Here is a 27024-nt window from a genome sequence, read left to right on the forward strand (position 1 = left end):
CAGAAGCCTATCCCAGCTGACTTCAGGTAGCAGGTGGTGGAAAGCCTGAATTGGTGGGCAACCAATTATAGGGTACAGGAGAAGGACAACCATTCAGGCTCAAACTCATAACTAGGGGCAATTTAGAGTCTTAAATGGCCCCAAATGCATGTATTAAAGATGGGAGAAAACCCACAAAAGCCCGGGGAGAACATTCAAACACCACACATTGACGACCTAACTGGAATCGAACCCTCAACCTCAGAACTATGAGGCCGAAGCCCTAATCAATCGGCTGCCGGGCCGCCCTCCATTTGTCCAATGCCCTATTATTGGATCTATAAGTCTTTAAGTGTGCCAGGAGAACTGATGTCACAAAATGACTATTCTTTATCAGGAATGTCATTTTTTTTGTAGTGAAACATTTTTTCTCTAAAAAAATTTGAGTCACCCTTCTTTAGATTAAGATCATATATACCGTATTTTCACGACTATAAGGCGCACTTAAAAGTCTTAAATTTTCTCCAAAATAGACAGTGCGCCTTATATATGGAAAAAACAGAAAACCAAAAACAAAAAACCACCACTGTCGGATATTAAAAAAACACAAACGCCTGAACTGAAATAATACTGTTAAATATGCAGATGCCATCTTAGTTTACAAAATCTTCCATCATATAGCTCCTCCCCCACTGCAAGATTTAATACAAAAAAATCCAAAACATCAACAATGGCTGGCTCTAGAGGTGACTGTATAGTGAGTGCTTCATACCCGCAAGTCAATATAAATTACCATATTTTCACGTCAATAAGGCGCACTTAAAAGTTTTAAATTTTCTCCAAAATAGACAGTGCACCTTATAATACAGTGCGCCTTATAATACAGTGCGCCTTATAATACAGTGCGCCTTATAATACAGTGCGCCTTATAATACAGTGAGCCTTATAATACAGTGCGCCTTATATATGGATAAAATGTCATTCATTGAGGGTGCGCCTTATAATGCAGTGCACCTTATAGTCGTGAAAATACAGTACTCACCCCAAGTGTGGTGCTCTGTCGGTTGAACCCGGCAAAGTGCAAGATGCTCTCCGTAGCCATGGCCAGGCCAGTGTGCTGTGAAAGACCAGAAACCCAGTTCTGGTGTTTGTTCAGGTATTCCTGAAAAAGACAGCAATGACATTACCAAATATTCATGGCCACAAAAAAATGAGGGCCATGAATCCATTACTACTGTTACCTGCAGGTGGGATTTGGTAACAGATGGAGCCCATTTCATGGCTTCTTTCAAGATTTCGCCACAGCGAGCCGCAAAATCCTTTACGATGCTCTATAATCAACAAGATGAACAAAGAAGCTGGTAAGGGTAATAGGAAATAATGGTGTTACTGTGTCTTAGTAAAAAATGAAAACCCGCCTAAAAATTTACCTCCCGGGCTTCGTACGTATCAGGGACCGTGATCCTGTACGGAGTGTCAGGAATATCGTAGTAAGGTTGGTCCTTGTGGATGTCCTGCGGCAACAATGTTGAATGTGAATGTGTTAGGCATTATATTCTATATACAAATTAATTTGTTAGCCTAATGGCTGGAACTCACATGTCACAATACAATAAAATATCTTTATCTCTATCTAATATAATAAAATATCTCTATCTCTATCTAATATAATAAAATATCTCTATCTCTAACTAATACAATAAAATATCTCTATCTAATACAATAAAATATCTCTATCTCTCTCTCTCTCTCTCTATCTCTCTCTCTATCTCTCTCTCCATCTCTATCTCTATCTCTATCTCTATCTCTATCTCTATCTCTATCTCTATCTCTATCTCTATCTCTATCTCTATCTCTATCTCTATCTCTATCTCTATCTCTATCTCTATCTCTATCTCTATCTCTATCTCTATCTCTATCTCTATCTCTACCTCTACCTCTACCGCTACCTCCACCTCCACCTCCACCTCTACCTCTACCCCTACCTCTATCTCTATCATAATCATAATAAACCCATTACTTACAGCGCTTAGCGAGAGTGAGAGTGTCTGCAATATGTCCAGCATGGTCTTCAGCACACGGCCACTCCATAGCAAATGCGGGAAGCTAAGAACAAAGTGGACAAGGACAGTTTGAAGACAAAGCTAGAGACAGCATTTGTCTCGTTTATCCATACTCACGTTTCGGCCAGCCCGGACAAATATTTATCAGCCACTCTGCGGATCCTTTTGTGGATGTGATTGAAGTTGACCAGCAGGAACTGAGCGTGGCGCTCCAACTCCTCTTCGTGCGCTTTGGTTTTTGCCTGGAAAATGATAAAAACAATTCTTAATATCAGTCTGAATATCAGGACATAAATTTGGCCAGTGTTTGCCGGGTTTGTCACGTCAAACAAAATTAATCCATTGACATTGCATATTCAGAGAAAGCGAGTAATTTTCAGCAATGGCTGTCATTTGAAGTGAGAGGCCTGGGATTGTTCCGTTTCAAATTGATTGGACGACGACTGCCGCCAATGGCAGCCAATGGATGGGGGGTGACAGCAACAAAATCTTACTTTCTCAATCATCATTTGCAGGAAGACTTCAAAGACTTTGTCACTGACAGCGACCACACACTGCATCATGCCTGCAGTTAAACAATGCAATAAAAGAACCATTAACATAAACACATGTTCTGTGACTTAAAAATATTGGCTTAAATATAATTTTTAATCTCTGTTTTTACCAGATTTGTCCTTCTGGATGGCTCGGTCTTCAAAATAGCGGAACATAACCTGAAAGCGTTCTGAGTCCGATGAATTCAGCATCCTGATGGGAACAAACGTGACTGCAACTTTAGGGTCTGGCTGGGGCTCAAAAGAGCAACATGTAACAGTTGCACTTCAATTAGGGATTCGCTTTTTCAGATCCACGCTGAGCTCCTTTGACTTTCCCATTGGAGTGTTTGTGGGCGTTTGCATTCAATGAGCCCTATTTAAATGGCCTCAGAGAAGTTACCAGGTGTAGTCACTCGTAATCACTCACAAGAAATTAAGAGGCCATGCTATGAAGCTCATTTCACTGACTCAACTTTCTAAATCAACAAAATTGCTAATTCGTGTTGCTGTATGTATATTTTTGACCCAGCAGATTTGATCACTTTTTCTGTTAACCCATAATAAAGTCATAAAAGAACTAAACTTCATGAATGTTTTTTTGTGACAAAGAAGTGTGTTCCAATCACTCTATCAGAGAAAAATCAGAGTTGTAGAAATCACTGGAAACTCAAGAGAGCCATGACATTATGTTCTTCACAAGTGTATGTAAATCTTTGACCACAACTGTACCTGTACTAAAAGTACTTAAACCTAGCCCTGCAATTTGTCTAGAAAAAGCATTTCCTAATTACAGTTCGAAATGCAACAGTGGTATGATAACGCAGATTGATTAGCCAATGCCAAGCACTTATTAGGCACCCCAAAGGCAAAGGAGATGTTGGTCACATGAATATTTTGATCCTGGTATCAGTACCATTGTTGGCAACTCATCTTGCATACAGTATATTCCTCTTTTGATAGAATGTTTGCACTCACCTCATGTATTCCAGCCTATAAACAGATAGCAGATAGGTGGACATAGCAAAATCCAGCTTGTTGATGAGCGCTGCACCCTCTGGAGGCGGGTCCAGAAGGTTTATAATGGTGCTGCGCAGCTCATTTAGCTCCGCCTGAGTGAGATAGGTAAAGTAGTGTCAATGCGTACCAGAGATACGTTTGATTAGATTTCTATTATGTTAGCCTACTGGTGTGACTGTGTCGTTTTTGAGAGCGGAGTTGTACTGCAGTTCGGAGCGAAGAGGCTCACCGCTCGGAAACGTCAACAACGGTGATTTTGTGCCGATCTCACATACGCCCTCATACCACTCTTCAGGCCACAGACCTATATCAATGTGGGTGGCATGGCAAATGTTTTACCCGAATACAAATAAAGGGGATGGTAAAGTCTTACCAGAGCCTTCCACAGCAAAACCCATGACCACCGAGTAGAGCCAGAAATCCCTGAAGAGCTTTTGCAGGCGAGGTTTGGCCTCCTTGATCGGTGGCAACCTTTTAGTTAGCTGAAAGGAACATATATTATTCAAGTTATAGTAGTTAGCAATGCCAATTGGTTTAGTAAACTGTGAAAGTTAAATTACTGTATCTTTCGATACAGTATTGCTTTACACATTATAAAGATGAAGTTAGAGAAATTCGCTCAAGTTGACACTTAGTGGCAGAAACAACATCTTTGTTATTGTCCAGTGACCCTGGCCTTGGATAAGAAGTCCACGTGAGAGTGGACCAGGTGGCTGGTTATGCCCTCGAGCCGAACAATTGGGAAGAATGATTTAATGATTTAACAAAGAAATGAATTACTACACATATATGTATAATAGTAATACAGAATAAACCTAACAGGTGTATATATTTCATTTGTGCGGCAGCAACAAGGCAGGAGTTGTACTCCAAATTTTTCCTTCCGTGTAGTTTTGGCCATTTGTGTTGTGGGCAATTGGGGAGCCTGTTGATGCGATTGGGATTCATGTCGTGGGTATTTCCATTTGTTCTTTGGCCAATTTGTGTTTCTGCTTTCCATGTTCTAAGTGTTTTTAATTGGTGTTTGTTTTGTGGCAATTTACATTTGTACTTTTTTTTCATTTTGCAAAGCGTTTGGACTATGCAGTTCCCCTGATACTTGGGGAAACCAACGTTAGAAATTGACAGCTGAAATAGCTGCAAGTAGTGCTGTATCATATGTTGATATATGTCTATATAGCCAACCCAATATAATATAATTATATATACATCGTCTGTTCCTAAAAATAGACCAATTGTGCTGCAGTCTAAATTAATGGGATTCCATTTGAAATATTATTATCAATACTTGGCCTAAATTTGGCCCCTATGTCCAGTTAACAAGGAAGAAAGTTGGAAATAGCCATATTTAAACCGAGCAAGGTATATAATCCTCACAAGACATGGGCGACAAGTGTTTCTATTATCGATACCAAATCTTTAAAAATGATATTATGCTAAAAGTGCATAAAGAATGAATAAAAACCACTAACAAGTATTAGTGAATTAGTTGATATTCTGTATACATATTTTTAGCAATATTATACTGTCACTGTCATGTTCCTCTTTACACTTGATATGATTTTGCATCATCACTTGATTTTTTTTTTACTTAATGTGAATTGAAAAAAATAAAATTATTGGGGGTAAAATATGTCCTAATTATTGTGTTGTCCCTCTTCACTAAATAATTATAAATGCAATATACTGTTGAATCTCATAATGAAGCCCATGTGATCAAGATTTTTAAACCAAAGAATACCTGCTAGTGGTCAAACCAACAAAAGTTACATTTATTATATACAATATATCAATCTTTAACAACTAAACATCTTACCACTGCTATGACAGGAATAAGGACGCCCAAGTTTCCGGCACTACTCGACGCCTGCATGGAACAACGTAGAATAACATGTTACTGGAAAAACTACAAGAGATATATACTTAACTAACGATGAAATTACAATATACTTGTACAAGTGTATATGTTTCTTAAGAAATAAGTAATAACAATAAAGTCATTTAAGTGTCTTGAGACACGATCAAATCAAATTGGACCTTGAGAGCCGGGCCTTTGTCCGCTGCCCGCTCACTAGCCCTCTTGCCCTCCAGACCCAGCTGGACAAAAAGCTCCAGCAGGTTGACAAGCAAATCGTCCACCATCTGCTCAGCCTGCAGGTTGGCCGCAATGTTGCCCAGAGCGTTAATGACGGCCAAAGAGCAGTGTCTGCACACATGACAAAAAAATCATCCAGGGCATCATCAATAAATTACCATATTTTTCGCACTAATAAGGTGCACTCAATAGACTTAAATTTTCTCAAAGCACAAGGCTGTGCCTTACATCCAACACACCATGTATATAGATAAATACTGGTTAATCAAGGTACTGTCATCCTTCACGAATTTGTGGTTTCAGTACATTGCATTTTTTTAAAATTAAGTATCCAAATGAAAAATGTTCATAAAAATGTCAAAATTCACATAGAAACTTGTAAGCGGAAGATGGGAAATGAAAAAATGACGGAAATCAAGGCCCCCTGATTGAAAGATTTTTCTTACCTTCCACAGTCGATTACATTGTCATATGCTAATGCTCATCACCCAGCAAGTTTGAACACAGATCAAAAGTCTTAACGTCACAAATAAAGTAGAATTTAAAGTTGGTGAGCCTTGGCTTGTGCACATTTTTTACATTGGTGTTATTGTTTAAGAAAATAATAATAACTTGTGATATGATAAAAAGAAAAAGGTTTCAAAAAGAGGTTTGAACCCCAACCTGTATCCATGGTCCTTGTAGTCCTTGGTGGAGTAGACCATAGAGCTAGCCTTCACACTAATCTGCTGGAACAAATTCCACACTTCCTGATAGATGTATTGCTGCATAGACAAAACACATTAGCATGTTAGCTCTTTGGAAAGCAGCATGGTGGCTTTTGAGTGGAGACACTTGCATTTCCCGTGATGACCATGCAGCCCAGCTGGTCAATAATGAGTACATCAAGCTGGGACGGTGGTTGGCAGAATTTCTGCTGTAGGATCTGCAGTATGGGTTCCATTACACGAGGAGTATCCCGCAAAGCCACAGCGATGTGGCCCAGAGCCCGGATGGTGTGATCCGGAATTAAGTGAGCATCCCTAACCGATATGGAGGACGGAGCATGAGTTTGGATTTTTCACAAGATGACGTCAAATAGATCTTTACTGACTTGTCATTTTCCTGGGATATATAAAGACGATTGGACAGGCTAGCTAGGAAGGCTTCCACGATGACATTATCCATGGTAAGGCCCGCTTTCAGACACCTAATGGGAAAACAGCCAAAGGCATAAGTCAAATAAGCAAAGGGCCCAAAGTGCCAATGTACATGCGAATGGGACTTTACCTGCAAATGTTATCAATGGATATGTCTCGCAGCTGTTCATACATGGAGGGCTGATTCTTCTTGCTTCCTGGGTTGGTGCTGAGGGTAGATTGGGAGTGCTCGTTGGTCACATGGATCTTGATTTCACCACCTCCTTCAAAAATTAAGAGGCGTGTCTGTCTTTAGTAATGAACAAATATATTATTGCAATGCAGTGGGAGCAGGGGCTTACCAGGAGTGTACTGGCTATGGTACTTGTACAACTTGACCAGGACTGGAGAGGGCACCACCAGGAAGTCCCGCAGTGATGTGGTGACGGAGTGAGCCACCACCGGGAAACGCTCGCAAAGGCGTCCCAAGCCCTGGACACAAATATTATATGCATTTATTATTTTTCTACGAAAGCCCTCTTTATCATGCCTTTTTAGAAAACAGCAATATTGACACTGGGTCAATCCTGCATCATTTCAGCAAGTTTTCAGGTCAATTTAAGTCAAAGTTGACTGTAGACCTCTTAACCCAGGGGTCAACAACCCACGGCTCTTTAGCTCTGCCCTAGTGGCTCCCCGGAGCTTTTCTTAAATTGAAAATTGAGCATTTTGAATCACCCAAGTTACAAATTCTGACGGATGATTCGTCTTGGGCGATTTCAGCGCAAATTGATTTTGCATGAATCCCATTCACTCTGGATAAACTCCGGTAATGTGACAAGGATACTCTTGAAACAGGGTGAATGGAAGTTGGCAGTTCTGCTATTGGTTATGAGGCTGATTAAAGCCAATTCAGGTAACTTGCAATGCCCCTTAGTACTAGTTGTCATAAGATATTCATGTAGCATTACTTTCCCCGTTCATTCTTTGTCTCTGTCCTCATGAACCTACATCTGTTCCATTATTTTGTAATTATAGGACACAATTTAAAAATACACAAAGGGAGTACAGGTCAAAACAGCTTCACCCCAAAACGACACTCTTTATGATTCTTGTGTCCAAACAGTTAAGCAGGAAGGGTAAAATGAAGAATGGCCAACTCACTAGTACATAGAGCACCATTTATAAGATAAAACATGGTTCCCCATAAAACAAAGCAGGTACACCAGTGGTCTCAAACCGGTTCCACATAGGGTCGCAGTGGGTCCTGGTTTTTGTTCCAACCGATCCAGTGCCGACATTTTAACCAATCAGGTGTCTTTAAAATAAGTAGCACCTGACTCTAATTAACTGATTGCACTTGCAAAAGGTATTCTTGTTGAGTTGGAATGAAAACCTGCACCCACTGCGGCCCTTTGAGGACCGGTTTGAGACCACTGAGGTACACAGTGGGAATTTGGCTCCCATTGGTTACCTGCAGGCAGCAGACAAGGAGGGGCATGTGGGCAATTATGACTTTACTGGAGGTCTTTGATTGCAGCTTTTCTGATAGCTTGCTGCAAAGGTTCTCAGCTCCTGCGGACAAGAGGAAAAAAAATGAGGTTGTGCTGCCTTCAACTTGTGGTTGAGTATGGCTCTTACCCTGTTCCTCAGTGACAGCCCACACCATGAGGTCGACGCAGGCAGCGTTGGCCTGGCAGCGCAACTTGAGTGGGCTCAGCTCACTCTGCAGGTACTCCACGTCATGTAGGATCCTCTGCAGCTCCGATTGGCTGCTGCTGAACTGCTCCAGCACAAAGTCGTGCACCTCTTTTACAAAGTCCGTCTGGAGGTCTAAAAAGAGAAGATGAGAAGAAAATGAATGGCAGAGGAAGGAGGAGAGGTAAAGAAGGCCACTTACCTTTCAGGTTGTAGAGGGTGTCTCTGAGCATTTTGAAAATAGCGACATAGAGTGGATCACTGAAGGTTTTGTAGTACACATGAAGACCAGGACTCAACTTGAAACAAAGGTGATGAGACGATTAAATTCAAACAAGTCGTTTTCTGTATGGCTGTTATCATTAGGTATTAGTTATTAACTGACTTCCTACACTAATAAGATTTGTCTGGCAGGCCTTAATAAATAATTGGCTGAAAAATGCATCGTTTGTACGGTCTAGTTTTGTGGGTTTTTTTACGTTTTATTCACGTTTTGTGTTCTTGTGCCTAAATGTCGAACCTGATGGTGTCAAAGCAGATTGTTGGCGAACTTACTCACCTGGCCAAACACTTTATGTCGGATAAAGAGGATGTATATATGTCTTTTGGAATCACCGTTTGGTGGATGTTTTGGATTTAAAGTCCTCGTACAATAAGAAACTACATGTGTGTGTGTGTGAAGCAGCTATGTAATCTCTCCTTGGTAGTATTCATTGCAATCAAACAATACTGTTTTTTGTCCTAGGTCATCAGTGGCCAAGTCCAGTCCTCAAGAGCCCCTATCTGCTCTGTTTTCCATATTTCCCTCCACCAACATACCTGAATCAAATGATCTGGATCAGTATCAAGCTTCTGGACAGCTTGCTGACGAGTTCACCATTTGATTCAGGTGTGGTAGAGGAGAGATATATGGAAAACAGATTGGATAAGGGCTGTCAAGGATCAGACTTGGCCACCCCTTTTCCTAGGAGTTAACCAGCTTTTGTCCTCGAGTATTAGTGGGTTTGATATGACATGCTAAATTCAAGAATATTTGGCGAAAATCCTTGTGTCTCTCTGACAAATCAGCCCCGCACTTTCCACCCTTTTGTTTTGGTCTTGAAGCTCGCATAGTTAGTTGAACAATGCATGTTTTCACCAATTACATTCCATAACAAGATGTAAAAGAAAAAAAGAAACAATCTTCACAAAGAAACAGATAGCAATTTACCTCTGAAAGTTCTACCAAAGTTTCATCCAACGACTTTAAAAATGACTCTGAAACCATTTCTTCAACCTATTGAAGACAACATTAAGACAAATATTAAGATATGCATGTTCACGTCTGTGCATGATGTGTACAGACCATGTGTAGAAGCTGCCTAAGTGTGTCTAGGGGTATGTGGAAGTCTCCGGAGCTGCAACCGTTGAAGAGAGGTGAGACAGAGAAACTAGAGCTGATGGTGGAGAAGTAATAATCCGGATCCACAGAGCTGCCATCAGGAAGGTAGGAACCTAGACATTTTATTTTCCAGTCAATGACTGTATTATATGCAGACAAGTAAAACAGTTACACTCACCTTCAAAGTATGGTGTTGAGGGGTCAGCTGGGGAACATGGGGTTAGCCCTGTTCTCTCAGGACTGGCCTAATGAAAAATGATGAATTTTATCACTAGTGGCAGACCAGTATGAAAATGCAACACAACTCCCTGTAGGGCTGGCATAGATGTGGCCAGTGAAAATGCCAAATATAAGTTTACATGTATACAATGAATTTGGCACTATAAAATGGCTGTTTTTTGATGGTCCAGTGGACAAGTGGTTATGGCAAGGGTCCCCAGACCGGTCCTCCAAGCTAACCAGCACAGACAGTTTGACCAATGAGATTTCAACAGTAAAACAAAAAGCACATGACTGCAATCCACTGATTGCACTTGTAGGACACCAGATTGGTGAAAAGGGGTCCTCTTTCTGGGTTGGAATGAAAACCCATAACCACTGCGGCCCTTTGTGGCCCAATTTGGAGACCACTGGGTTATGGCGTCAGCCCCACAGTTCTTCCCAGGCTTGTGTTGGTTTTCTCCAGGTACTCCGGTCTACTCCCACATCTCCAAAACATAAAGCGTAGGCTATTTGAACACTCTAAATTGCCTCTGGGTATGATTGTGAGCATGAATGGTTATGTATCTCCTTATGCCATGCCATTGGCTGGCCACCAATTCAGTGTAAGGCCTATTGGATTACAAGGCGCACTGCCGGCTTTTCACAAAATAGAAGTCTCGTAGTAAGTAGTGCCGTATAGTTCAGAAATAATGGCATATTCATTCATTAATTCATTTTTTGAACCGCTTTATCCTCACTGGGGTCACGGGGTTGCTGGAGCCTATCCCAGATGACTTGAGACACAAAGTGTGGGACACCCTGAATTGGTGGCCAGCCAATCGCAGGGTACGAGGAGACAAACAACCATTCACACTCACACCCATACTTAGTAGCAATTTAGATTGTCCAACCAGGCTTAACACCACATAGGTGGACTGACCTGGACTTGAACCGGACCCCAGAACTGTGAAGTTGATGCGCTACCCACTCATCCAAAGGGCCACAATATGTTATATTAAGGTTTTTTTTTTAAAACACAGTATGCACCTGCTGTGAGGCAGAGGACACAGACGAACCCTTGCGCCTCAAGGTCTCCCCAGGGAACACGGAAAGAAAAGAGCTGGGCAGGATGGAGCGGAAGTCATTGAAGGAGCGTCTCCGTGCAGCATCGCTGTCGTCTGCAGCCGTCAGGGGTGGCGCTACTGGCCGTGGGAACAACTTGGAGAGTAGCGGCTCATCAGTGTTGCTGTATCGCCCAAAAGCACGCGCCACACCCAGCAGTGTGGGCACTGTATAGCGACAAGTGTAATCCACATAGTTGGGACCTAAAAGTAAAATGGAAAGTCATGAAAATGGAGGCCCGCCTTTGGTTGAGGAATAGGAAGTGTGTGATGAGCACACCTTTATCCTGGGACAAGGGGTCCGTGCACAGCTCTTGAAGGGCTCGCATGACATCCATGGTGGTCTCAAGGATCTGAAATAGCCATCATAGAATCGTACCGCTACTTACAAAATGAATTGGTTCAAGAATTAGTTTTAAAACCTGGGATTTTTTTTGTAAGTAGAGCAGTACTTTATATGTAAAGTCTCTAATCCATTCCATGGCCTTCAAAAAATCTACCAACGGAACTCTTTAAAAATGATCAAAGTGTCGCATTTTTGCATGAAAGGTGTGAGAAACACACAGAAATGACAGAACATGATTTATTAATGTATTAAAATGAATAACAAGTATGGAGTACAGTGCAGTGTATGGAAGAAACTAATATTAGCACACAAACACATGCATATAAATAACTTCAAAACATGAATTCAAAGCAACTTAGCATTGAATAGTACTCAAAAGGAGTACTAGTCTCTCCGATTTGTCGTTCAATACAGAGGAGCCATGCCAAGGAGCTTTTAATGCTTCCTTCAATTGCATAGTAATGTTAGTGGTTATGGTCTGGGTTGCCTGGCAATAACGGTCAACCGCATGCCACTTACTTATCATTGTTTTTTCCTTGATGGATAACAGGGCCTGCTAATTCATTTATTTAATTTGTACCAATAATTCTAAATAAAGAAGACAGTCAAAAGAGAGTTGCTGTTGTGAATCTCTAATAAGAAGCCGGCAGAGTGTCAACCAGGACAATTTGTAAATAATAACGGATACACCAAATGTGTTTAGGTTTTGGTGTATTTAAGGTAACTTGGATCTTGTTTTTGTATATTGGAGCAGTCATTTCCATATCAAAGTGTGTTTTAAACTGAAAATTTTGGATTTAGAGGCATTTGTATGTAGAATATGCAATATTCTGTATATGTACTATATATGCAAACAGACAGAAACATGGACAAACATAAAAAAATCATGTAGATATGCACAAGTACACATGATTGAAACAAAACTAACATTGAAAGACATGCCCACAGACACAAAAGTTGCATTCAGATGCACATCCATACAAAAATGGACAAAGACGGGCATATATACAGATACACATAGACATACAAGAAAACAAAGACACACGCACCTGGCCACGCAAAATTTCATCTCGTTGGGCAACATCAGACAGCAGTGTCACAAAACAGAAACTGAAGTTCTCCGCAACAGGAAGAGTCACTGTGGAAAGGCAAAATACGAGTATAGCGGTTAAGATCACAGCAGGATCAAATCTCTGCTCAGACAAAAACGTCCAGGTTCAATTCCCCTTGATTTCCTGAAAAAAACAAAAGAACAGTTCGATTCTTACCTCGTCCTTTGCGTTCCGAGCTCTCTTCGATCCACTGGACTCTTGGAAGTCCTTTGAGTAGTCCAAGAAGGTAGGGCATGATGGAGTCTTTGTGCTATGACGACAGTAAGGTGTGTTACATAGCGTTATGATGAATACAAGTGAGCTATCCTCATGATAGATGCAGCCTACCTGCAGGTTGGATTCCACCAAGAATATGCCTAAGGCCAGAACCGCATCCCGTCGCCTCTCGTCCAGCTGGAAGACTCCTCGCAAGTCCACGGGACACATGCATTGCAACTTCTGCACCTGGGGGTGGAAGACATTTTTTTTTGTTAAGAATAGAGCATGTACCTATAAATAATGCAGGTATGCATTGTGCAAAACAATATCAGTTTGATCCCCAAAAATGGCTCCAACAAAGAGACACGCATACAAGGCACAGTTTAAACTGGCAGCTATCCGCTACGCCAGGGGTAGGCAACCTAAGGCTCCGGAGCCTTATGTGGCTCTTTAGAGGGGTGTATATGGCTCTCTGCTGACCTGTGTGGTGAAACATGTGAACCGCTTGTTAGCGCCTTTTTAAATTACAATTTTTCTTCAATAGACTCATCTGCATGCATACTCTCATTGATACTCTTTGATTCGCAACAGTGAAAAAAAAATTCTCAGACAGAATTCATAGACATTTTTTACTTTCAAAGTGGTGAAATGATTAATAAATGTGCACATTATCATGTAGTTTTATTTTTAAATTCTGAGTATGTCTTTAAAGGAATAATGTTTGAAAATATGAATTGTTCATGGGTCTCTTCGTCAATACTTTTCGGCCCGGGGGCCACATTGACTTGAAAAATTTGACAGATGGGCCGGTTCAGCGCAAGATATGATACATATAAAAAACTGCATTCGTTAACAGTACATATGAAACAAACAGAAAAAAAGGACTTGAGTATTAACATACTCATCACTCATCATTAACATTAAAGTAAAAGGTATGAAGTACAAAGTAAAGTAAAAAGGAATGTATTAATAAATATTAAAATATAATTTAAAAAAGATAAAGGGGCTGTAAAACATAAAAAACAAATAAGAGTGGACAAAGCTACTGCCACTGGCTTCTGCATGATGGCGCCATCTGGGGGGGGGGGGGGGGGGGGCATTATTTGGGACAACGTCGGCGGGCCGGATTAAAAAGCCTCTCGGGCCGGATGTGGCCCGCGGGCCATAGTTTGCCCAAAGCTAGGTTAGCGCATCGGCCTAACACCTCTGAGGTCCTAGGTTCAAATCCAGGTGACATCCACCTGAGTGGAGTTTGTATGTTCTATGCATGGGTTTTTTCCAGGTACTCTGGTTTCCTCCCACTTTCCAAAAACATGCATGGTAGGCAGATTGGACACTCTGAATTGCTCCTAGGTATGGGTGTGAGTGTGCATGCTTGTCCGTCTCCTTGTGCCCTGTGATCGGCTGGCCAGCGATTTGGGATGTCCCCGCCTCTGGCCCGAGTTAGCTGGAATAGAATCCAGCATCCCCTGTGACCCTAATGAGGATAAAGCGGTTCAGAAAAGGAGATGAGATGGCAGTACATAGACTAACTGTCAGCACAATCAGGTATACTATATTGGGGGTGGGCAAACCAGTCCTCAACCAATGAGATTTCTGTAGAAAACAAGAGGAACCTGGCTGCAATCCACTGATTGCACTTATAGGACAACAAATTGGTGAAAAGGTGTCTTCTCTATGGGTTGGAATGAAAACCCCGCCCTCATTACGACACTTTGCCCAACCCTAATATAGACACTCTGTCAGCTGTATTGACTGACGATTGGGCAGGTGGATTAGGAGTTAATAACACCTAGCTGTCAATACATTCCTCGATTCCACTTTACCAATTCATGTGCATCGGTTCATCTACACCATGAATCAAACGGAATCAAAAGAAACATGTCTGCAAAGCACTGGCATTTGTGTCGCAAGGCGAAATGGAGAAGTTCCATTCAGAATACTTCTGCCGCGGGATGTTTAGCATTGATGCTAGTAGGTGAGGATCTCACCTTTTCGAGGGGCGCTTGCCGGTGCGCCGCCAGAGAGCGAGCCAACGACAGGACGGTGTTGAAGTAGAAGCCCCGGTTTCCCTCTGCGTACAGAGCCATATTTCTACTTCCAAAATTTAAGCCAGAAGCGGAGGCAAAGTAAAATCCAGCATCTTTGAATTGGGGGCCCAAACAAGCTGACGTGATCACATCTACGGCAAGTGAGCAGGTTCAGACAGAGAAGCAAGGTCACAGAAAAATATGGAGGATGACATGGAGAGTCATCATTACAGAAAGTTACAGTTTAACCAGCCGGCATTAAACATGTTTGTTTCGTGTCTTTACACATTTACAGTACATAATAAGCAATTCTCAAAGCGCAGGATAATATTTTTACGTATTCATGGCATTTATAGCAATGGTTCTCACAGTGGGTAGTGGGTAGTGCCTCACAGCTCTGGGGTCCTGGGTTCAAATCCAGGTCATGTCCATATATGTGGAGTTTTCATGTTCTCCCTGGGCCTGTGTGGGTTCCCTCTGAATGTTCTGGTTTCCTCCCACATTCAAATATTGATTTCCAATAAATGATCTCATCTCATTTTCTTAACCGCTTTACCCTCACTAGGGTCGCGGGGGGTGCTGGAGCCTAAACCAGCTGACTTCAGGGGCAGAGGCGGGGGGACACCCTGAATCGCTGGGCATGAGGAGACAGACAAACATACCTAGGGGCAATTTAGAGTGTCCAATCAGCCTACATTGCATGTTTTTTTGGCATTTGTTAGAAAACCCACACAGGCCCGGGAAGAACATGCAAACTGATCAACCTGGATTTGAACCCGGGACGCCAGAGCTGTGAAGCCAACACACTAACCACTCAATCCACTGGGCCCAAATAAATTGTGTACCGTAATTGTGGGTCATTAGGGGTAATTAATACCTCACAATATGATACGATTTGCTAAACAAATGCCATGAAAACTCTCACTTTCACAATACTAAACCAAAACAACCATTGTCAATGAATGATTTACACATTACCCTCAGAAATTATATTTTATTATTATATGAATATTTACATCTATATAAATATTTACATTTCAACTAATGTAAACAGGACAATTATTCATTCATTCATATCCCATGTCGCTTATTCCCACAAGGGTGGCAAGGGGTGCTGGAGCCTATCCCAACCAATTTCAGACACCAGGCGTGGGAGGGACACCCTGGATTAAAAAAAATAATTTAAAAAAAATGAAAAAATAAATGAATTTGGAAATTTTACTTTCCAAAAAAAAAAAAAAAATACAACCCCAAAATAACCTAATATAAGATTCCGTAGTTTTGTTCATTAAAACAAATTAATTAAAATTCAATCTGCAATTTCAAGATATTAAATTGTGCTAGTTAGCTGTCGTTGTGGCGTCCTCTAGTGGCGACACGTATGACTGTCGTGATGTAACAAGGGCAACCTATAAATCAGTTCTGTGTTTTTCAAGTTGTTTTACTCCCTCGTTTGACCCTAAATTCATTTATTTATATGTATATAATGTGTAATATAGTTTCACACTCCCACCCTAGCTCACACTTTGATTGATATCGTAGAGCTGTCTAACGGTAGAAAGCTTTTACTGTCAATTGGACCTTTGCTTTTTCCGTCCATTTTGCTCGGCTAGCTTTGCTAAGCTAACTTGTGTGGCGATTGAAATTGCAGACATGGATGACAACGACGAACTCGGTATAGTTCTCTCCCACAACACTACAACTAGCTCAAAGTCGGGCGGTGACAAGATGTTTTCCCTAAAAAAGTGGAATGCCGTGGCAATGTGGAGTTGGGATGTCGAATGCGATACTTGTGCCATTTGCCGGGTGCAAGTAATGGGTGAGTGTGTCAACGTTAGCTTCTTAGCCCGGCAACTCTCCATTAAAACGCCGGCCGGCCGAGAGTTTACATCCAAAATAAACACGTTTCTCCATTTTAGATGCTTGTCTTCGATGCCAGGCGGAAAACAAGCAAGAGGATTGTGTTGGTAAGATATTGTCAGCTGTAAAAATACACAAGGTTATGTTTAACTGCTTATAACAAGTGAAATACATGCACTAGAATATATGGTGATCATAACTAGGGATGTATTTTGTTACATTCGTACCTCTATTTACGAATATAATTTGTTCCAGAAATGGTTTCGTAAGTAGAGCAGTACTTTATATGTCAATTCCTCGAGATTATTTTTGTTGTTTGTTCATAACTAGGGATGTATTCCGTTACATTTGTACCTCTATTTAAAAATATAATTGGTTCCAGAACTTGTTTCGTAAGTAGATCAGTACTTTATATGTCAATTACTCAAGATTATTTTTGTTGTTTGTAGCCTGCAGCGCTTTCACTGCCACTTACAGTCATAGACATCGAATCTGTTTCAATTATAGTGGATGGCTTTGACTGGTTTCATTTCACTGCCATTGTTGGCGATAGACGTCCAATCAAGTTTTTTGGCAATTGAAAAGTTGGAGGACTGTATTTAGAAAAGAACGGGTCAATGTTTCTTTTTTTTTTATTTAAATGCATCTCCTTGTTCAAAAAGCCTTTATTGTCATCATACAAAGCTGCGTATAACGAAATTGGTGAAATCGATCCATTTTCAGACCGGGATTGACTCCAACTTTTAGAGATTTGTTGACATTCAGAATTTAAAATCAACATATTATTAAATTGGGTAACTCTTAACTCAAGGGACCATCGTCTCCTCTTGTATTTACTTTTAAAGGGATTTATGACCATACTGTTCATACATGCTAATTATCAAATCTTTTTGCTTTTTCCTGCAGTTGTTTGGGGAGAATGTAACCATTCCTTCCATAACTGCTGCATGTCGCTTTGGGTGAAGCAGAACAATCGCTGCCCCCTCTGCCAGCAAGACTGGGTGGTTCAACGGATCGGCAAATAAGGCCAGCGCCGTTAGTGCTGTGATTCATAGACTTCGCCTGAATGCAGCAGGTGGTGGACAGAGATCTGGCCGTGATCATTGTGAAACCCCGTGCAGAGCCGCTGTTTACAACTCGTCTCGGCCATTTGATTGCATGTTCCAGTACTCACCGTGTCAGCGATGGGTGACTAACTGACCGGGGGATACCGAACAAACTTTGACTCCTCGCTTGCTGATCGATGTGGAAGGCGAACGGGTCACAGAGAAGGACACCTGGTATCTATTTTTTTTGTGGGGATGATTGCCAAATGTCAACAATGTGACTGTTTTTACAAATAAAGGTTGGTGAATGGCTGTGAATTGGTTGATTTACCTTCTTTTTTTTTGTAGGTTTTTCCCAAAGTTGTAATCTTATTGTATTTAAATAAACATGGAAAATAAGAACTCACTTTTTCCCAATTTTTCTTAATTAAAAAAAGTTTCTTCATATGTAGGCGAAAAGAACAATAAAAAATTCCTTTATTTAGAACAAGGAAGATGCCCATGATTTATGTTTCACCTTCTTGGTCATTTTGAGAATAGACTGATATAGATACATACTGAATTATAAGGCTTTTGGTGTTTTTGTGACTCCAGATATATTAATTTTTTATGAGTCCATGGCTCTTTTAACATTTAGGGTTGCCGAATCCTTTTGAGAATGAAGAAATTGAAAAAAAAATGTCATTCTTGATCCCCTAATTTAAACCCAACAAATCACCTATAGGACATTATGTTTCGGTCTTTTAGGCCACCATACGTCGTCTCATTAGGAGGACACCGCGACATTGCCAAGCATGCATAGAAGCTTGTGAAGGCCACATCAGTTACTGAAAAGCATTTTGAGACCAGAGGCGAAGACATTTTAGACATATAGATATGTAATAAATAAATAAATACATAAATAAATATATTCAATTAAATGAATGTATAAATACACAAATAAGCGTGTTGCTGAAACTATATATATATATATATATATATATATATATCTATATATCTCTCTCTCTCTCTCTCTCTCTCTCTCTCTCTCTATATATATATATATATATATATATATATATATATATATATATATATATATATATATATATATATATATATATATATATATATATATATATATATATATATGTGTGTGTGTGTGTGTGTGTGTGTGCGCGCACACGTACATTTATAGATATGGTTGGTTTTAACATTCAGCCATTTGTTTATACATATATACATAACAAGTTCATATGGTTTGACTAAGCAATATATGCAAGGATGTATTAATTTTAACTTGGGTCCTGCCGCCTATGACGTGAGATGGCAGCCCATTTACTGCACACGTGCACTTGCCTCTCCTAAAAATAAACTTGGCTAAAGCCTCTTAAGTTCAAACCACATAAGTTGCTTTCCCTGAGTGCTAACAAATCCCAGCACATAGTTGTACTTTTAATACCTAAAGAGGTGTGGGAAGACTGAAGGGTTGCGTGAGCTCTATGAGTGCTCGAGCCATGTCGATGCCTGAAGTGGGTCCCCACGGTTTACAGATGGGGCGACTGCTTTGCCTGATCTTCTGCTGGTGAAGGAACTGGTGGCCAAAGCAGCCTACCTCAAGGCTCGGGAATGGATGGGAATGAGGTGAGAAAGCAGAGACTGTCCTTGTCTTTGCCCATGCCAAATAACTCGTTAGCTCTGCAGGAAGCTGAAATGAAGCAGTATGAGTCGCTTTGTGAACAGCAACCCATTGGGAGGACATTATTTCGGCAGTTTCTCCTCAGCCGTAATCCCCAGTACACTGCCGCCATTGAGTTACTGGAAGAGTTGGGAGAATGGAGCATTGCAGAAGAAGACACCCAAACAAAGACCAGGCGGATAATTCTGGCAAAGATCCGACACCCTGACTCTAGGAGTTTTATCAAAGACACTGTAGAAACATGCGAGGACTTTGATGAGTCAACGGTGAACCAGATGAGAGAAGCCATAAGAGATTTCCTTCGGGGAAAACCTTTCTCGGAGTATCTCCGGAGTCCCTTCTTTTTCAGGTTTCTACAATGGAAAGAGTACGAGAAACAAACGATCAACGATAAATACTTTGAGGAGTTTCGGAAATTGGGGAAAGGTGGTTTTGGCGAGGTGGGTTCTGACAGCTTCTTTGTTATCAAGCAATAGAAGATCAGATTAGTGCTATAAACTGAGTTCTGTATTGCAGGTGTGTGCAGTGCAAGTGAAGATTACGGGACAGATGTATGCTTGCAAGAAGCTAGACAAAAGACGTTTGAAGAAGAAAGGTGGTGAGAGGTTGGCCCTTCAAGAGAAGAAGATACTGGAGAAGGTTAACAGTCTTTTCGTTATGAACCTGGCCTACGCCTACGATAATGGTACCCATTTGTGCCTGGTTATGGATTTAATGAATGGAGGAGACCTCAGGTTTCACATCTATGAACTTGGAGAACGTGGCCTCCGGATGGACCGTGTGGTTTTCTATACAGCCCAGATGACCATGGGCCTCCTTCACCTTCACTCGATTAATATTGTGTATCGTGACTTGAAGCCAGAAAATGTGCTGCTTGATGCTCACGGCCATTGCAGACTGTCAGACCTCGGATTGGCGGTCGAGCTGCCAAAAGGGAAAACTATCTGCCAAAAGGTTAGTCTAGGGAACTTATTCTAGCTTGATCTGCACTTTGAAATTCTGTGCTTTACTGGAATCAGAACGGCATTGGAAATAATACGGCATACTATATTATATATTTCACAAAGGTTGGGTGTAGGTTTCCAACTCATCAGTACAACACCTTTAAACATTCTGGTTACTTGCAATTGCAATTATTTGTTTGCTTTCAGGGGCGGTTTCTTTCAGCAGAAATCTCATTGTTTAAATAGTCTGTGCTGGATTGGTATAAATAGTACTCTTTGGGCTCAATTTTATATTTTTTTTTCATCGGGGCTGATTAATTGATCGCAACTTTTTCTACTCTTGTATTTGGGGTTGCCTCGATATCTCATCTCATTTTCTGAACCGCTTTATCCTCACTACGGTTACAGGGGGGGCTGGATCCTATCCCAGCTGACTTCGGAACAAAGGCTGGCGACACCCTGAACGGGTGGCTAGCCAATCACAGGGCACAAAGAGACAAACAACCATTCACACTCACACTCATATCTAGGGGCAATTTAGAGTGTCCAATCAGCCTACCATGCATGTCTTAGGAATGTTGGAAGAAACCGGAGTACCCAGAGAAAACCCATACAGGCCCGGGTGAACATGCAAAACTTCACACTGGTGGACTGACCTGGATTTGAACCCACGCACTAACCACTGAAAATGTTGCCAGTCATTTTGACCTGTGTGTGTCTTCAGGCTGGAACAACTGGTTACATGGCCCCTGAGATTCTGAAGCAACAGTACTACTGCACATCTGTGGACTGGTGGGCGTTAGGGTGCAGCATCTACGAGATGGTGGCCGCTCGCCTGCCATTCCGAGATTTCCGCGAAAAGGTGCAGAAAAACGAGGTGGCCCGCAGAACCCAGGAAGACTTGTGCAAGTTTCACCACAAGGGATTCGACCCTGCAACCAAGGACATCATCTGTTGCCTGCTTAAGAAAAAAGTAGCACATCGACTTGGGTGCAAGTAAGTACAAATCATGGGTGTTCTATGAATTTGGGTTGGGGTTTTGAGAATGGGATGTTTTCTCAGGTTACCATAAAAGGGATGTTTCAGTTTGTTTGTTCAAGTGATGCCATCTTAATGGCATGTGGAAGGTGAAGCAGTGGTGTGATTTTTGTTTATGACTGTTTTTTTTTAAGAATGGCATAGAGCAGGGGTGTCAGATTCTGGTTGGTTTACGGGCCGCGTTAACGTCAACTCGATTTCATGTGGGCCGGACCATTTTAGATATAATATTTAGATATTTTTTAATAAATGGATAAAAAACACTTAAAAACCCTGAATATTCAGTTTTTATAAATCTAAAACAACGTCTATTTTAGCTTTTTTCTTAATATATTTTAGATTTTTACCAAATGATTTTTGAACTAAAAACAGAAAAAAATGATTAAAAATGGTCAATTATTGATTTAAAAGGGGGAAAAATCTGGAAATTGAATACACATCTATACATTTCATTCTAAATTGATCCAAAAACAGAAAGTCGGCACTCATGATTTACTTTCCACACAAAATGATGCGGTGGGCCAGATTTGGCCCCCGGGCCGCCACTTTGACACGTGTCATAGAGTAAGGTGGTAGCATGCTAATCTAATGGTGTAATAGTTAGGGGGTGGTGTACAAGTTAGACACAAAGAGCCAACCTTTTAAACTGTGGGAGTCAAAGAGCCAGACCTTATGTCAGCATAAAAAAATATCCAATCTGCCAAATTATTTTAGAAATATCATACATTGTTTGTTTTTAATGGGCCCTGGTGAATTTGAGTGTTTTAAGAGAAAATAAAATTAAGAGAAAACAAGGCAAAGAGCCCAAATTTATTTTGGCTGGGAGCCGCATGCGACTCGAGAGCCACGTGTTAGTTTAGATTTGTGTTCTAAAGTGTCCAGTGAGCATCATGGATGTTTGCAGAGTACCGGTATGAAAACCCAAATTCTCTCATGCTTTAGTGTTGTACATGCTGCCTTTCTAAGGACATTTTCTGTCCATATGCTGTTTGTTTGTTTTTTACACCAGAGGTGATGACCCACGGAAGCATATATTTTTCAAGGACATTAATTTCCATCGCCTGGAGGCACAGACTTTGGAGCCTCCTTGGATGCCTAAGCCTAAAGTGATATACATCAAAGACACAAGTTATTTCAACGACACATCGGAGCTCGGAGACATTGATCTGGATAATAGGGATGAGAACTTCTCTAAGGAGTTCAGCACAGGTGCTGTTCCTGTGTCGTGGCAGAAGGAGATGATTGACAGCGGGTTATTTGATGAGCTCAATAAGTCGGAAAGGAATGGCTATGATCAATCGATGGCATGGAAATCAAAGATGTGTGTCATTATTTAAGCATAATCTTTTTATGGGGATAAGCAACATTTGTATACTTGAAATGGTCTTCAATAGAACACATATACAATAGGATTATATTTGTCTGCCTGATTACAATCCGACTCGGATTACAACTTCAAAGTTGATTTATTTATTTTTTTAAATCATCATTGTGCCAATAGATTCCGTCTTAATATTATCATTTTTATCTATCACTTTAGGTAATATATATATATATATATATATATATATATATATATATATATATATATATATATATATATATATATATATATATATATATATATATATATATATATATATATATATATATATATATATATATATATATATATATATATATATATATATATATATATATATATATATATATATATATTAGATGATGCATATTGTTTGGTTTACAGATTAAAAACCTTGTTGGAAATATTGTCTTTGCAATTCTCATCTCGTCTCATTTTCTGAACCGATTTACCCGAAAGTTAACTCAAAGCTAGTCGATGGGATTTTATGACAACCAATAGTATACTGTAACTCAAATTTTGACTCGACTATGGCAAGCATAGTAACACAAGTTAACCGCTAGATGTCCCTAAACACCTGTAGAATTTATTCCAAAAGTCACTGCTCAACTATTATGCTTTTTAGTGATTGACGTATTTTATCTTTAAAAGGGGAAAAAAGATGATATGTAATGTTTAAAGTCACCACTCATTTTATTTTGGGGGATATCGCATAACCGTCATAGTTGTTGTTGTTTTTTATGTAATATACATCAGCTTTTTATGCATACAGTTCTCAGGTATCAAAAACGTCTTTCTTCTGTAATGAAATTTAAAGGAGACATTTTTTCTAGTGGTTATCGCGTTAGCCTCATAGCTCTGGAGTCCTGGGTTCAAATCCAGGTCACGCCCACCTGTGTGGATTTTGCATGTTCTACCCGAGCCTGTGTGGGTTTTCTCCAGGTACTCTGATTTTCTCTCGAACTCGCAAGATACACATGGTAAGCTGATTGCACACTCTAAATTGCCCGTAGGAATGGGTGTGAGAGTGAATGGTCGTCCGTCTCATTGTACCCTGTGATTGGTTGGCCACCGATTCAGGATTCTGGCCGGGAGTCAGCTGGGATAGGCTCCAGCACCCCTCGTGACACTATTGGGGATGAAGCGGTTGAGAAAACATGAGAGATTTTTTCTTCCTGCATAATTTCCCCAGTGTTATTGACCTTTAAATATATTTGTGGGTGGTATAGAATGTGTCTTGCGTTACTCTATGCACTTTTTCAGGTACTTAATTAGAGTACGTATTTGTTTTTCTGACAAATTTACCCTCTACATTGAAAATCTGTAGTTCTTCTCCCTTCTAGGTCAAAATTCTCTCAATTTGTTCTACTCTCGTGAGAGGAAGACAAGTGTAAAAATACGATTGGTTATATCATCCGTGGCTTATTTGTTTGAGTAAGTGAAATGAGGCCAGCATGGACATGGACAAATGCATGTATAAATAAACAAGCATTCTTCACAATGGAAACTGTTTAGGAGAAGCTAGTTATTCCATTTATTGCTTGATTTTAGGTGTTCTTTCTCATTCTCAGATTATTGGTGATATTTCAGTTTTTTCTTTGGGAGACTTTTTGGTCATGTAGTGTTGCGTACATCTTTCTTTTGCAATATTACCCATAGGTATGGGTGTGAGTGTGCATGGTTGTTCGTCTCCTTGTGCCCTGCGATCGGCTGGCCACCGATTCAGGGTGTCCCCTGCCTCTGGCCTGGAGACAGCTGGGATTGGCTTCAACGCCCCCCACAACCCTAATGACGCTGAAGCGGTTGAGAAAACTAAAATAAAAGTTGCAATTCTTTCATTCATTCATTTATCCGTCCGTCCGTCCCTCCTACCGTACGTCCGCCCCCCCTTCTAAGCATCCATCCATCCTTCCATCCATCCATCCATCCATCCATCCATCCATCCGTCCGTCTGTCCGTCCGTCCGTCCGTCCGTCCGTCCGTCCGTCTATCCATCCATCCATCCATCCATCCATCCATCCATCCATCCATCCATCCATCCATCCATCCATCCATCCATCCATCCATTCATCCATTCATTCATCCATTCATCCATCCATCCATCCATCCATCCATCCATCTATCCATCTATCCATCTATCCATCATCCATCCATCCATCCACCCAACCATCCGTCCGTCCGTCCGCCCCTCCTTCCATGCATCCATCCATCCATCCATCCATCCATCCATCCATCAATCCATCCATCCATCCATCCATCCATCCATCCATCCATCCATCCATCCATCCATCCATCCTTCCATCCATTCATTCATTCACTCATTTACTGAACCACTTATTCTCACAAAAGTCGCCAGGGGTGCTGGAGCCTTCATTCATTTCATGAACCTCTTATCCTCAAAAAGCTGGTGGTGGCTCCTCGAGCCGGCCCATGAAGAACATGCAAGCTACACGCTTGAGACTTGAGAGAATCTCATTGCAGATGATATGATGACAAGACAACCATGACATACAGATATAACGAGCAATTTAAAATGCCTGTTTTCTTCTTCTTGAGATGGTAACATTAGAGCTTGTGCGTGCTGATGAAGGTAAACTTGGAAAGCGGCACACCGCATGCATGACGGCATCCCTGTGTGGGTGTGGGAGGTGAGAAAACATCTATCAGTCGAGACAGAGAGGTCATTGACTGTGCAGGGAAAGTGAGATCCAGTCATGCGCGGGGGGCGTATAGGCCGGGTCAGTTGAAGGGAATGTTTCTATTTCAACAACAATGGAAAGAGGAGGGCAGCCAGCCAGCAGAGGTCAAGGTTAACCTACAGGAATGAACACTCAAATTTAGATTTAGAAAGAAAGTCATATGTCATGACCATCATTGTGGTAGGGGGGTCACCCCCGCCTCAGCACAGGAAGTGTTTATTTTTTGGTTAACGTTCAATTTGCCCTGCTTCATTGCTTAAATTCCTCACATTTACACAAATAAGTAAATTCCAGCTTGGCAATCCAACAGGAACAGTGTATGTTTCTTTCCACCATGGCCTAAGACCCCCAGATTTTCAGTATAGACCTGTCATGGACAAACTACGGCCCGCGGGCCACATATGGACCGTTAGGCTTTTTAATCCGGCCCGCCGACGTTGTCCAAATAATGTTTAATTTTCCAAGATGGCGCCGTCACGTGGAAACCAGTGGCAGTAGCTCTGTCCACTCTTATTTATTTTTCGTGTTTTACAGCCCTTCTATCTTTTTTTAATTACATTTCAATATTTCTTAATACATTTCTTTTTACTTTACTTTGTTCTTTATACTTTTTACATTAATGATGAGTGATGAGTATGTTAATACTTTACGTTAGTCCTTTTTTTCTGTTTATGTTTCATATGGACTGTTAACGGATGCACTTTTTTATATGTATCGTATCTTGTGCTGACCCGGCCCATCTGTCACATTTTTATAGTCAATGTGGCCCCCGGGCCGAAAAGTTTGCCCACCCCTGGGCTATTTTGCAGTCTTGCCATCATTTCTGGGATAATTTCCTTAAGACTTATTCAGAGCTTTTGCCCAAAAGAGGACATGACTTGTAAAAAGTCCAACATCTACAGCTCATCTCCTTTCCAAGCACAATTGCTTTACTACAGAAATCTGTCAATGTCATTTACAGCCATATTACTCAAGGAGAAGGCTGCTTGTGGTGTAAAGTAATCTCTCTTGTTCCGCCTAAAGCTTGTAAAGTAATGTCGAGACACTGTGGTTTTAGAAATGGGAAATATGCAGCTTGTTTGCTCAGTTGACTTGGAAAAAATCTAGAACAGTGTCTCTCAAAAGTGTGGTAAGAGTACCTACCATAAGTGCTAAACGGGCTCCCACTATTGGTAGACTGATAGAATTAAATTTTCTAACAAGAAAGTTCTCTACAATTAGACAAACCCCACGGAAACAGCTAAAAGTTCAGGAAGTTACAGTACCCAAAACCATGAGTCAGCTTAAGTCATTTGAAGATGTCTGATGCAGCCCCCCCCCCCCCCCCCCTACATCTTGCTCAAGGCTCATTGGAGAATAGCACTTCAAACGTGAAGAGAAGGCATAAAAATACAGGCTAATGCAGTAGGGAAGCACTTTACAACCCCTCATATTTTTTTTAAAGTGCTGCATATGTATGTCTTGATTACACTACCAATGTGTATGATTGTGTGTGTGTGTG

At 40.9% G+C, this 27024-nt stretch overlaps 3 protein-coding genes across 5 annotated transcripts in view; 2 read left to right on the plus strand and 1 right to left on the minus strand.

Annotated features, from left to right (window-relative positions):
* Positions 1-15069, minus strand: part of pi4kaa (phosphatidylinositol 4-kinase, catalytic, alpha a) — a 35264-nt gene extending 20195 nt beyond the window's left edge. For both annotated transcript variants that reach the window (XM_077722454.1, XM_077722453.1), the window contains exons 1-29: positions 14857-15069; positions 12995-13111; positions 12824-12917; positions 12605-12693; positions 11490-11562; positions 11136-11413; positions 10066-10132; positions 9852-10000; positions 9717-9782; positions 8709-8805; positions 8450-8641; positions 8283-8383; positions 7171-7300; positions 6960-7092; positions 6784-6879; positions 6529-6712; positions 6354-6454; positions 5633-5801; positions 5412-5462; positions 3969-4077; positions 3763-3899; positions 3554-3687; positions 2707-2789; positions 2537-2607; positions 2160-2284; positions 2004-2085; positions 1410-1493; positions 1221-1310; positions 1022-1141 (exon numbers count right to left, since the gene is read on the minus strand). In XM_077722454.1, the coding sequence (XP_077578580.1) occupies positions 1022-1141; positions 1221-1310; positions 1410-1493; positions 2004-2085; positions 2160-2284; positions 2537-2607; positions 2707-2789; positions 3554-3687; positions 3763-3899; positions 3969-4077; positions 5412-5462; positions 5633-5801; positions 6354-6454; positions 6529-6712; positions 6784-6879; positions 6960-7092; positions 7171-7300; positions 8283-8383; positions 8450-8641; positions 8709-8805; positions 9717-9782; positions 9852-10000; positions 10066-10132; positions 11136-11413; positions 11490-11562; positions 12605-12693; positions 12824-12917; positions 12995-13111; positions 14857-14955 (3321 nt within the window). In that variant the 5' untranslated portion in view covers positions 14956-15069. The remainder of the gene's footprint in view (positions 1-1021; positions 1142-1220; positions 1311-1409; positions 1494-2003; positions 2086-2159; positions 2285-2536; positions 2608-2706; positions 2790-3553; positions 3688-3762; positions 3900-3968; positions 4078-5411; positions 5463-5632; positions 5802-6353; positions 6455-6528; positions 6713-6783; positions 6880-6959; positions 7093-7170; positions 7301-8282; positions 8384-8449; positions 8642-8708; positions 8806-9716; positions 9783-9851; positions 10001-10065; positions 10133-11135; positions 11414-11489; positions 11563-12604; positions 12694-12823; positions 12918-12994; positions 13112-14856) is intronic.
* Positions 15070-16286: 1217 nt separating this feature from the next.
* On the plus strand, positions 16287-18119 carry rnf7 (ring finger protein 7). Its single transcript, XM_077722669.1, has 3 exons — positions 16287-16714; positions 16815-16862; positions 17662-18119. Exons 1-3 carry the CDS (start codon positions 16549-16551, stop codon positions 17778-17780), a joined length of 333 nt encoding a protein of 110 aa, XP_077578795.1. The 5' UTR covers positions 16287-16548; the 3' UTR covers positions 17781-18119.
* Positions 18120-19234: 1115 nt separating this feature from the next.
* LOC144200371 (rhodopsin kinase grk7-b-like) lies at positions 19235-22964 on the plus strand. 2 transcript variants are annotated; one of them, XM_077722474.1, is made up of 5 exons: positions 19235-19424; positions 19485-19919; positions 19996-20433; positions 21148-21419; positions 22471-22964. In XM_077722474.1, exons 1-5 carry the CDS (start codon positions 19410-19412, stop codon positions 22796-22798), a joined length of 1488 nt encoding a protein of 495 aa, XP_077578600.1. In that variant the 5' UTR covers positions 19235-19409; the 3' UTR covers positions 22799-22964. The 2 variants fall into 2 exon arrangements, with proteins under 2 accessions (XP_077578600.1, XP_077578599.1); XM_077722473.1 differs by having other exon boundaries at positions 19235-19919.
* The last annotated feature ends 4060 nt before the right edge of the window (positions 22965-27024 follow it).

Source organism: Stigmatopora nigra, chromosome 8 (assembly GCF_051989575.1).
Source record: "Stigmatopora nigra isolate UIUO_SnigA chromosome 8, RoL_Snig_1.1, whole genome shotgun sequence".
Taxonomy (NCBI): Eukaryota; Metazoa; Chordata; class Actinopteri; order Syngnathiformes; family Syngnathidae; genus Stigmatopora; species Stigmatopora nigra.